This window comes from Brassica oleracea, chromosome C7 (assembly GCF_000695525.1).
Source record: "Brassica oleracea var. oleracea cultivar TO1000 chromosome C7, BOL, whole genome shotgun sequence".
In the NCBI taxonomy this organism is placed as follows: Eukaryota; Viridiplantae; Streptophyta; class Magnoliopsida; order Brassicales; family Brassicaceae; genus Brassica; species Brassica oleracea.
Window position 1 is genome coordinate 2895731 of NC_027754.1, and position 11617 is coordinate 2907347.

General features: G+C 47.7%; 1 protein-coding gene across 1 annotated transcript; it reads left to right on the forward strand.

Moving 5' to 3' along the window:
• Positions 1-1948: 1948 nt before the first annotated feature.
• On the forward strand, positions 1949-4311 carry LOC106302365. The gene is made up of 4 exons (XM_013738889.1): positions 1949-2476; positions 2722-3321; positions 3407-3901; positions 3973-4311. Exons 1-4 carry the CDS (start codon positions 1949-1951, stop codon positions 4309-4311), a joined length of 1962 nt encoding a protein of 653 aa, XP_013594343.1.
• Positions 4312-11617: the final 7306 nt, after the last annotated feature.

The following is an 11617-nucleotide window of genomic DNA, read 5'->3' on the forward strand; positions in this document are numbered from 1 at the left end:
TCAGAGCAATCTGAGCAATCTGATTACGGCTGCGATACCCCGTGGCTGCAGAAAATTCAAGACTACATTATCGACGGACGCCTGCCCACCGAGAAATGGGCAGCCCGCAAAGTCCGAACACAGGCCGCACGCTACGTAACAGTAGACGGCAAAATTTACAAATGGAGATTCTCCGGACCACTCATGACATGCCTGGAAAGGGAAGAAGCGAAAAAAGTGATGAAAAAGTGATGGAAGAGCTACAACAGCCCTCAAGCAAGAGAGAGACTTTTTAACTTGGAGATGATATTTAGGCGGCTAGGGTTAGGGTTCATACAAATATACTTGTAATCCTTTCTTGCTCTATGTAATAAAGATCTCTTCAAGTCTATATTCTCCTCAATCTCTCTAAATCCTCACGAAACACTCTTAAACCTACCTAACAAGTCAACTTGTCCATCGTTCTGTGGTATTCTAAAAGAGCCTACACAAAAATCCCCTAACAGTTTGGCGCTTGAAGAAGGGGAGTATTCTAACTACGTGATGATGGCGATGAATGAGTGCTCCAAATCACCCGAAGCTGTTCAAGGAGGAGCCAAGCCCCTTGGATTATCTACTAACCATCGGAGTCGAGCAGATAATCCTATCAAAGCTGAGTACTCCCTACCACACTCGCGAGAGGAAACGACTTACGTCATATCCGGAGGATTAGAGACTTGCAGTGCAAGTCACTCGGAAAATCAAGCAGGAATTCTCTCAGGCTAAAAAGATAAGTTTCACAGCGAGAGAGAGTCCTGTTACCTCATCACGATGCTCTCGTCGTCACACTTCCGGTAGTAAACTGCCTGGTCAAAGGATACTGGCAGATAGCGGTAGCTTCAGTAACATCATTTTCCAAGCGGCGTACCAAAGTCTGGGGCTAGAAGAAGGAACCCTAATACGCAAAGCGACCCCCTTGATAGGATTCAGCGGGGAAGTCAAACAAGCAACCGGAGAAATCTTCCTCCCCATCTATGCTGAAGGAGTCAGCCTCTTTACTAGGCTTCTCGTGGTCGACTGCCACTCCTCTTATAATATGATCTTAGGTCGGGCATGGATTCATGGAATGAGAGCAGTTCCCTCGACTCTCCATCAGATGATAAAGTTCCCCACCTCTCAAGGCATTAGAACAATCAAAGGAGATCAGGAAACCGCCAGCCATTGCTATCAGATTGCTCTAAAAGAGCGAACCGAAACAACATTTCCCCTGCAAGTCAAATCCCAAGCTCCGCATACAGAAGAACCAGAAGTCGAGGATATGGACGACGTACCCCTAGTAGAAGGTGACTTAACTCGCAACCTCAAGATCGGGTCCAAGCTCTCCGAAGGATTAAGAAGAAGACTGGTAAACTTCCTCCGGTCCAATTCCGACTGTTTCGCATGGTCACACTTAGACATGCCGGGAATCGATCCCGAGGTTATCATGCACCAGCTGCAAGTGGACCCCTTGCACCAACTGCAAGTGGACCCCTTGCACCAGCCTGTAAGACAGAAACGGAGAAAGTTTGCTCCAGAAAGGGATGTCATAATCAACGAAGAAGTCAATAATCTACTAAACGTGGGGTTCATCCGAGAGGTCCAGTATCCCGAGTGGCTGGCCAACGTTGTCGTGGTGAAGAAGAAGAATGGAAAGTGGCGAGTATGCATCGACTTTACAGATCTTAACAAGTCTTGCCCACAGGATCCTTTCCCTCTGCCACATATCGACAAGCTGGTCGACGCCACGGCGGGGCACCAGCTAATGAGTTTCATGGATTCTTTCTCCGGCTACAACCAAATACTTATGCATCCCAAAGATCAATAGAAGACCTCTTTCATGACATCCCGAGGAATCTATTGCTACAAGGTCATGCCCTTCGGATTGAAGAACGCCGGATCAATGTATCAAAGGCTGGTAAATATTATGTTCGCAGACCAAATAGGAGAAACCATGGAGGTCTACATCGATGATATGCTAGTGAAATCTCTAGAGGCGGAAGACCATATCTCGCACCTAGAACAGGCTTTCTCTACCCTTCGCAAGTATAACATGAAACTAAACTCAGCCAAGTGCTCGTTCGGCGTCAGCTCCGGAAAGTTCCTAGGGTACATTGTAACCCACCGGGGCATAGAAGCCAATCTGGACCAGATCAGGGCTATCCATTCCATCCCTTCCCCAAGAAATGTGAAGGAAGTACAGAAACTGACCGGCAGGATGGCAGCCTTAAGCAGATTCATCTCCAGGCTCTCCGACAAATCCCATGCCTTCTTTGAGACCCTTAAGAAGCCAAAAGATTTTGAATGGACCGAGAAGTGTGAATCGGCCCTCGAGGAGCTCAAAACCTATCTTACCACGCCTCCCCTCTTATCCAAAACATTGCATGGCGAAGTCTTGCTGTTGTACCTTTCTGTCTCAGAGCATGCAGTCAGAGCTGTCCTGGTCCGTGAAGAGGGGAGCAAGCAGCTACCAATCTACTACGTAAGCAAAGCCCTCCTAGACGCGGAAACTCGCTACAGTCATCTAGAGAAGCTGGCCCTACCTCTGATGGTCGCTGCTCGGAAACTATGACCCTATTTCCAAGATCACCCAATTGTGGTCGTCACCTCGTTCCCTATAAAGTTGGTTCTACATAAGCCCGAGGTCTCCGGAAGACTAGAAAATGGGCAGTCGAGCTAGGGGAATATGACTTGATCTTCAGGCTGGCCACGGCAATAAAATCCCAGGTCCTAGCGGACTTTGTAGCTAAGCTCTCCCAAGATCTACTCCCGGCCCTCGAACAGGAGGTACGCCTCCAGAAAGAGGCCGACGAGGAAGGAGAATGGGTCTTGCATGTAGACGGCTCCAGCAACATTCGAGGAGTAGGAGTGGGGATCGTGCTCACATCGCTAACAGGAAATACGGCCTCAAGAGCCATAAGGTGTAACTTCAAAGCAACGAACAATGAAAGTGAGTACGAGGCCTTGATTGCAGGACTATCGCTCGCCCACTTGCTAGGTGCCGAAAATATCCAAGTCTACAGTGACTCCCAGCTAATTATCAACCAGGTACAAGGAGAATATCAATCCAAAGACGACAGAATGATCCAATATTTGGCAGTTGCTCAGCGCCTCATAAGCAAGTTTAAAAGCTGTAAACTCACGCAGATCCCCAGGGAGCAGAATTCACAGACCGACGCTCTGGCTAACCTAGGGTCGGCCCTCCAGATGCAGACTCAGATGAGCATCTCAGTATTAGTGTTGCAATGGCCGGCCACCCTAGAACGCGCCAAACGAAGAGTTCTCTGCCATCGAGGAAGAAGAAACCTGGATGACCCCCATAGTTCGGTACCTCAAAGACGATATCCTCCCTGAAAATCGCAATGAAAGCAGGAAAATCAAGAAACAGGCCGCTATATATTGTCTATCTCAGGGAGTATTGTATCACAGGTCATTCGTCGGTCCATACCTAAGGTGCGTCACGCCCCGTGAAGCAGCTATAATCCTGGTCGAACGACATGAAGGAGATTACGGATCTCATTCCAGCGGGAGGAGCCTGGTGCTGAGAGCTAAGAGAGCAACCTATTATTGGCCAACAATGGCGAAAGAAGCTAACAAGAAGGCTAGACTCTGCGACAGATGCCAAAGACACGCCCCAATCCCTAGGCTACCTCCGGAAAACCTCAAGTCCATAAGTTCGCCATGGCCCTTCAGGAAATGGGACATGGACATAGTAGGAAAATTCCCCACAGCGCCGGGGCAGAAAGTCTTCATCCTAATAGTAACAGATTACTTCTCAAAATGGGTCAAAGCAGAGGTACTCAGCAGAATAACCAACCTCCAGATCAGAAAGTTCATATGGGCGCATGTGATCACATGGTTCGAGGTTCCAGAAGAAATCGTCACCGACAACGGCCCCAGTTCACAAGTCATAATTTTAAGGAATTCTACAAAGACTGGGGCATCAAACTCTCTTTTGCTACACCCCGACATCCCCAGTCCAACGGACAAGCGGAGTCCACAAACAAAACCATGGTAAACATGCTAAAGAAGCGTCTGGAAGGATCACAGGGGAATTGGGCAGAGGAACTACACGGAGTTCTTTGGGCCTACCGAACCACTCCAAAAACGGCAACCCAGGAAACGCCTAATGCCCTGGTATACGGGGCAGAGGCAATAATCCCAACCGAAATGCATGTGAAGACCACGATCTCAGGAACCACCTCTCAGGAGGAGAACCACGAGCTAATGTCACTAAGCCTCGACCTACTCGACGAAAAGAGAGAAGCCGCTCGACTAAGAAATCGGGCATATCAACAAGAAGTAGCCAAAACCTAAAACAAGAAAGTCAGAACCAGAACCTTTCAGAAAGGAGACTGGGTTCTTCGACGACCAGAGAAAACAACTGGAAAACTGTCCCCCGCATGGGAAGGACCCTACAAGGTAATCGAGGTACGAGGAGCAGGTGTATACAGGCTGCAAGATATCCAAGGTAATATACAACCAAACTGTTGGAACGCCCTGCACCTTAGGATTTATCATTTCTAGTAGCAATCACTAGATCGTATTCCTATTATTTATTATTTTAAGCATTATGTTTTCCTACTCCTATGTACGCTGAACGTCTCCGGACAAAGCCTATATAATAAAGATAGTTCCGACTATAAAAGAGTAGTATGAATCCCATAATACTTAAAGGGGCAAACGAGCTAGATCTGGTCCAAGAGACCTCCGATCCTGGCCAACCCTCGACAGTAAGTAGCATGACCACGCAAAAAAAAACGGGTATGAGACATAAGGTAGGAATGGGTCTGCGCAAGCCCGAGTATGCCGTCAATACTACCTAAAACCCCTTGTATAGCCTCAGGTATATCGGGGTCCCAAACTAAAATACCAAAAAAGTGAAAGGTACATGTGTTAAAACGCTAAGTGCTAAATTAACACAGGGGACATGAGGTATAATTTCCACTGAGCAAGTGCAAAAGTCCGGGAGCACCTTAAAAATATCATGTTTCTCTAGACGTGGAAAACAGCGTAAGTCTGGCACTTGGGTTTTCACCCACACCAGCACCCTCTAAGACTGATAGTGGCTTTCTGTAGAAAGCAGAGTGCAGCACGGGAACTCGATAGTGACTAGCTTCCGAGCAGTAGAATACGAAATCCCCACAGGTACCGGTAGAGGCCTCACCTACGATGGCAGCATACGGTCCCTTTAAAATACAAACCGAATGCCCCAGAGTTATCGAGAACTTTCTGGTCCCCATGAAGTCTCCGGGTCTTGAAAAAGTTTCCTCAGGACCTGGAAAAGGTAAACCTCCGCGGGTTAGATCAATCTTTAAGAAGACCACGAGTCTAAATCCAAGACCTTAGGGTCAAGAAACCTACGGGTTTTATAGAAAAGATTTCAGGGTCCGGGGACTAGAATCCAATTCCGGACCTCAGGGTCTGGAACCCATGGGTACCCTAAGAAGGGACCTTCGGGTCCCAGCACTATTTATACTCTCTAAGCGATCCCAGGGTCCCCAAAAGAAATTCAATCCCACGAGACCTATTAGGTCCGATCATCTTAAGGTCCAGAGGTTCTAAGGAATCCAGACGCCTAGGATCCGTGAATCCTCCGAAAAACATCTGAAAGGCCTAGAAAGGCTCAAGGCTACCGAACAGCCAGATCAACGCCCAACTCTCCAGTTCTTCAAAGACAATTCAAGACCCGGAGGTCATCTAAGCAACCTACAATCTTCCGAAAGAAGAAACATGCAAACAAAAGCACCATATACAGATTAAAAAAAAAGAAGAAGGGAATCTCCGGATTCAAACTCCGAACTCGAAAAGAAACAAGCTTTACAAAGAAGTTCGATACAAAAGTCTTTATTCCAAAGAAAATCCAGAAAAAAACAAGAAGATAATGAAGGAAAACAATTTCAAAGCATCGAGAATGGCGGACCAGCTGAAACCCGAGACTCCGCAGCAGACACAGGACCGACTCTCAAGGAAGCATCGGCAAGGCGCGTCGGCTCTGCAGCCAAAATAAATACTGGCGGTACTCTTCCGAAGGGTCCCAATGCTCCGTCCTTCTTTCTAGCCATTCCTTCATAAGCTCCCACCTACTCGAAGCTCTCACCTGCTGAATCAGCAAGTCGCGCTGAGCAGCCATATCACTCACCCGGTTACGAAGGGAAAATAGCTCGTTAAGAAGCCATTGCTGAATACCCGCTAGCGGCACATATCCGATCATATTCCCAGAGGGGAATGGCCCAGCTCCCATATCTAACGGCGCCATCTTAGTCAAGCGGGGTGGAGGCGCATAGAAAGGATGCCTTCTTTGTGTCCCAGCCTGCTGATATTCATCATAGAGAATCGAAGCAGGAAGCCTCACAATATTACCTGAAGGGAGGATGCACTGGAAAGGGATTAAGGAGTAAAGGCTTACCCCAGAGACGACTATGGCGCAGGACGTCCTTGCTCATCAAAAAGTGCACCCCACGAAAGCGCCGAGAAATCATCAACATCTTCTTTGCCACCACTTCCCCAAGAAAAGATACCGGACGAGATACATCTGAAAACAAAACCGACTATCAACAGATCGACTACCAAAGGGAAAAAGTGCAGGAAGCGAGACTCACCAACAGTACGCCAGAAAGTCGGGTAATGGAAGGGTTCCTGGATCTTCATAAACACGTATCGACTACTCCAATTATTCTCGAAAGAAGAATTGCTCCGGATACCTCTCTGAGGTTCCTCAACTAAAGGAGCACCATCACGAGGTTGAAGGTGGTAAAACCAAGGCACGATCCTCCAAGGGGCGAAGTGATAGGAATATAGCACCTCGTGAATCCCGGTCTCAAGACCATGAAGCTCCCCGAGTACCTGGATTGAGATCGAAATCTTCCAGGACAAGGGAGTAAGCTGAGAAGGGCAGAAGCCAAAAAACGAAGACACTTCAGCCACCAGCGAAGGAACAATCCCCCGGAAGCCTGCTACTAAATACACCTCATAGATAGCTATCTCTCCCGGTCCTCCATCAGGCGCGCGTTCGAACTCGGAAGGACTCCTCATATGCACCGAGGAATGGATCCCATACTTCTTCCGTTTCGCCTTCAAACCTCCCTCACGAATTTCGGAGCGCAGGCCGTCGTCAAGAGTAAAGCGCTCGCGTTGCTTCAAAGGCGCCATTGGGATCGCCTCACTACCTGTTTCGGAAGCCGTTCCAAAGGAAGCAATAGGCGATTAAAATGGATCAGCAAACAGACGGCAAGGCCTTACGCGACCACCCACGAACGAAGCAGGGAGATCGGAGTTCATCTTCTCAAGCTGATGATGAATAAAGCTCTACCCATCAGAAATCCTAAATATACGCCTAGCTCTTTTCTTTCTTGGAGCCTGGAAAAAGGAAGTCGGATATTTCCAAATCTTCAGAAGAATTCCTTGCGACCGGACTGAAAAAAAAAAGGGAAAGATGCCACACTTCCGCTCTCCTCCGCGATCTAACGGACCCCCAAAGTGAAAACCTGCTCCGACCCGCGTGTGGATTACACAACCAAGCTCCAGCCTCACCATTTCCAGAAAGGCAGAAGAAACTACTATTAGACATCAACTGAACACGAAGGAACCGGTCCTTACCTGGGTTCAGAATGGGTTCCGACTTGAGCGGAACCTAGGCTAACAAGACTAGCGGAACAAGGTCCTGCCTAAAGGGAGCCTTCTGAGAATAAGAAATCCCGGTTGACTTGAGTGCACAGGTTATTCCCCGACTTCGATGACAAAGTCGAGAAATAAGGGGCAAACCGTTGGGGAAAAATATCCCGGTATTATTTCTCCAAGCCTCCAGGCAGGACTCAGATCCCTGGATCCCTAGTAAACGGGTTCCTCGGGTCTCCTCAGAGGGAATCCTGGGCTCGGTCCCTGGACCCTACTCCCTTCCAAGAAATGGAAAACTTCCGACAAGGAGAACCTTCCATATTTCCGAATATGGGAGAGTTTAACCTAATGAAACCGACTTCTAGACGACTATATAAGAGCAACAACAGCTCTCAAGCAAGAGAGAGACTTTTTAACTTGGAGATGATACTTAGGCGGCTAGGGTTAGGGTTCATACAAATATACTTGTAATCCTTGCTTGTTTAATGTAATAAAGATCTCTTCAAGTCTATATTCTCCTCAATCTCTCTAAATCCTCACGAAACACTCTTAAACCTACCTAAGAAGTCAACTTGTCCATCGTTCTGTGGTACTCTAAAAGAGCCTACACAAAAATCCCTTAACACAGCTAGCCTACCCTCTAGTTGCCATATAGGTGAAAATCCCGGAAGTCGCATGAAGGCAAACTTCTGAGTCCAGTTTACAGCAAAAGCTGGAAGACGCTTCCACTCTTTGTTCAGAACCTCCTTAACAAGAGGCTCCTTGCCCCGAGGACGAAGATAGTACCTCCATTTTGTGCCGTTTAAAGGACAAACAAAATAAGAGCACACAACCTCAGCCACCCCGATTACAAGCCCTTGGAGATAGCCCAAATTCTGCAAGGCTATCAAAGTTCTCCAAGCCGGAGGGTTCAATTGACCTGGGGAAATCTCCAAGGTTTCTGATATTTTTGCCACCAAAGAAGGGACTCGGTCCCTGAAACCTGACTTGAAGTAACCTTCGTATACAGGAACTTCATCCACACCAAAATCCGAGACTCTATCATCTGGACCTGGCACTCGGATGACGACGTCGGCATGGAGACTATATTTCACCCTCCATTCTGTGACCTCCTCAACCCCTATCACTGAAGGAGGGCCTATCGGGGGGTACCGGCTTCCCTCCGTGACGGCGAAACATTCCTGGGAATGATAACTTTAGGATCTTCCACCTCAGCAGTCAAATCCATAGAAGAATCAGAAGAATCCATGGACTCTGATAGAGCAACTACGTCCTTCACCTTGCTAGATCTCACTCTACTACCTATGGAAGAAGAATCTGGGGAGAGACCCGACTCAGCCCTCATCTCAGAAACAGAAGGGTTGGAAGGAAGGGCCTAAAAGCAAGCGTAGAAGGAGAAGGAAAATGTTACATGTGGAATGAAGACCCGAACTGAGATGTGGAGATCGCGAGAAATCTTCGTAGCAAGAGAAAAGGAAACTGAAAAGGCCAGGCGGCAAAAACGGGGAGATAGAGTCGAAAACACTAAGGAAGCCTTACACTCGTCGAAAAGAGAATCCAGGCCCCTGGGTCCCCGATAAAGGAGCGCTCCAGGTCCCCGATAAAAGGGACCATGGGACCAGTCCAGGGACCGACCTCCCTTCCAAGAAATGGAAGATTTTCGATAAGGAGAACCTTCCATATTTCAAAATACGGAAAAGTTCAACCTAAATCAAACCGACTTCAAAGCGACTATATAAGAGCTCCTAAGTCCCAATGGCAAGTGATCGACTTCTTCAAGGCTTAGAGACTAGAACTAGACGGCTAGAATTAGGGTTCTTACCAAACACCTTGTAACCTCATTTGTTTTTGCTTGTTCTATCTAATAAAAGTCTCTTCAAGCCTATATCCTTGTTATCTTACTAAATTCCCACAAAACATACACAAACACATACATGCTACCAGCTTATCCATCGTTCTGTAGTACTCCAAAAGAGCCTACACAAAAATCCCCTAACACGTCACACCTCGAGAAGCCGCTAGAATCCTTGTAGAACTACATGAAGGAGATTGTGGATCCCACTCTAGCGGCAGGAGCCTGGTGCTTTGAGCCAGAAAGGCAGGCTACTATTGCCCCATGATGGCCACGGACGCCAACCAACAAGCCAAACACTGCGACCAGTGTCAGAGGCACGCTCCAGTTCATAAGCTCACCGTGGCCCTTCAGAAAATGGGGCATGGACATAGTGGGGAAATTCCCTATGGCGCCGGGGCAAAAGGTCTTCCTTCTGGTAGTCACTGACTACATCCCCAAATGGTTCGAAGCAGAAGCACTCAGCCGGAAAACAGACCTCCAGATCCGCAAATTCCTGTGGATGAACGTAATCACTCGCTTTTGGGTCCCCCATGAGATCATCACCGACAACGGACCCCAGTTCACGAGCCAAAACTTCAAGGTGTTCTGCAAGGACTGGGGCATAAAACTCACTTTCGCCACACCCCGACACCCCAGTCTAACAGACAAGTCGAATCCACGAACAAAACCATGGTCAACATGCTTAAAAAGCAACTGAAGGGTTCTCACGGGAAGTGGACGGAGGAACTGCACAGAGTCCTCTGGGCCTACAGGACCACTCCCAAGACAACGACGCAGGAAACTCCCTACTCGCTAGTCTATGGCTCTCAGGCCATAATACCCACGGAGATGCATGTGAGAACAACGGTCTCATGATCTAGCTCTCAAAAGGAGAACGACGAGCTGATGACGCTGAGCCTCGACCTACTCGACGAAAAGAGAGAGGCTGCTAGGCTAAGAAACTGGTCTTACCAGAAAGACGTCGCCATGACGTACAACAAGAAAGTCAGAACCAAAACTTCCAGCAAGGGGATTAGGTTCTACGACGAGCAGAAAAAACGACAGTGAAACTCACCCCGGGTGGGAAGGACCCTATAAGGTAATCGAGGTGCGGAGAGCAGGAGCATACAAGCTACAAGATAGCAAAGGTAAAATGCAACCCAACTGCTGGAACACCCTGCACCTTAAAGTCTATCATTTTTAATACGGTCTCTGGACCATGATTTCTACTATCTTACTATATACTATTTAAGCATTATGATTTCCTACTCCTATGTATGCTAAACGTCTCCAAACAAAGCTTATAATAAACAATAGTGCCGACTATGAAGGCAATATGAAAATCACTATACTTAAAGGGGCATACGAGCTGGATCAGGTCTCCAGAGACCTCCGATCCTGGCCAACCCTTGTCAAAAAGTGGCACACCCACAGAAAATCAAAATGGGTATGAGACATAACGCGAGAATGGGTATGCGCAAGCCTGAGTATGCTGTCAAAACTACCTAAAACCCTTGTGCAGCCTAAGGCGCATCAGGGTCCCTAGAGTACCACATGTGAAAGTACCTGTATTAAAAAGCTACGTGCTATACGATACAGGGAACACTTGGTATACTTGCAAAAGTTCTGTGAAATACAGGGAACAAAAGTGAAAAAGTCCGGGAGCACCTCATAATCTCTGCTTAATCCAGACGTGGAAAGCAGCAAAGCCTGGCAGAAAGCAGCAAAGCCTGGCACTTGGGTCATAACCCACACCAGCTCCCTCTAAGCCTGTCAGTGACTTCCTGCAGAAGTAGAATACAACACATGAACTCGATAGTGGCCAGAATGCGAAATCCGAACAGGTACCGGTGGTAGTCTTGCCTAGGGAGGCGGAGTACGGTCCCCGCGAAAACAAATATTTCGGGTTCTCAAGGGAACTCCGAGCCCATATACAATCCCGCAATCTAAAGATGAAACCCACGGTTCCCCATACGATCACGGGTCCTATGTATAAAATTTAAGGAAGAACCTCATGGTTCCCTGATAGCCTCAGGGTTCCAAGCAAAGATCTCAGGATCTGAGGAAGAACCCACGGGTTCCTAAATGGCCTCAAGGTTCCAAATACGATCTTAGAAAGAAGATAGAACCCCTGTGCAGCCTAAGGCGGATCGAGGTCATTACATATGTAAG

Coding starts and splice junctions, on each gene's coding strand:
- LOC106302365 (XM_013738889.1), top strand. CDS start 1,949: ATGGAGGTCTACATCGATGATATGCTAGTGAAATCTCTAGAGGCGGAA. Junction 3,322..3,406: donor TGGATGACCCCCATAGTTCG/GTACCTCAAAGA, acceptor TGTCTATCTCAG/GGAGTATTGTATCACAGGTC. Junction 3,902..3,972: donor ACAACGGCCCCAGTTCACAA/GTCATAATTTTA, acceptor CGACATCCCCAG/TCCAACGGACAAGCGGAGTC.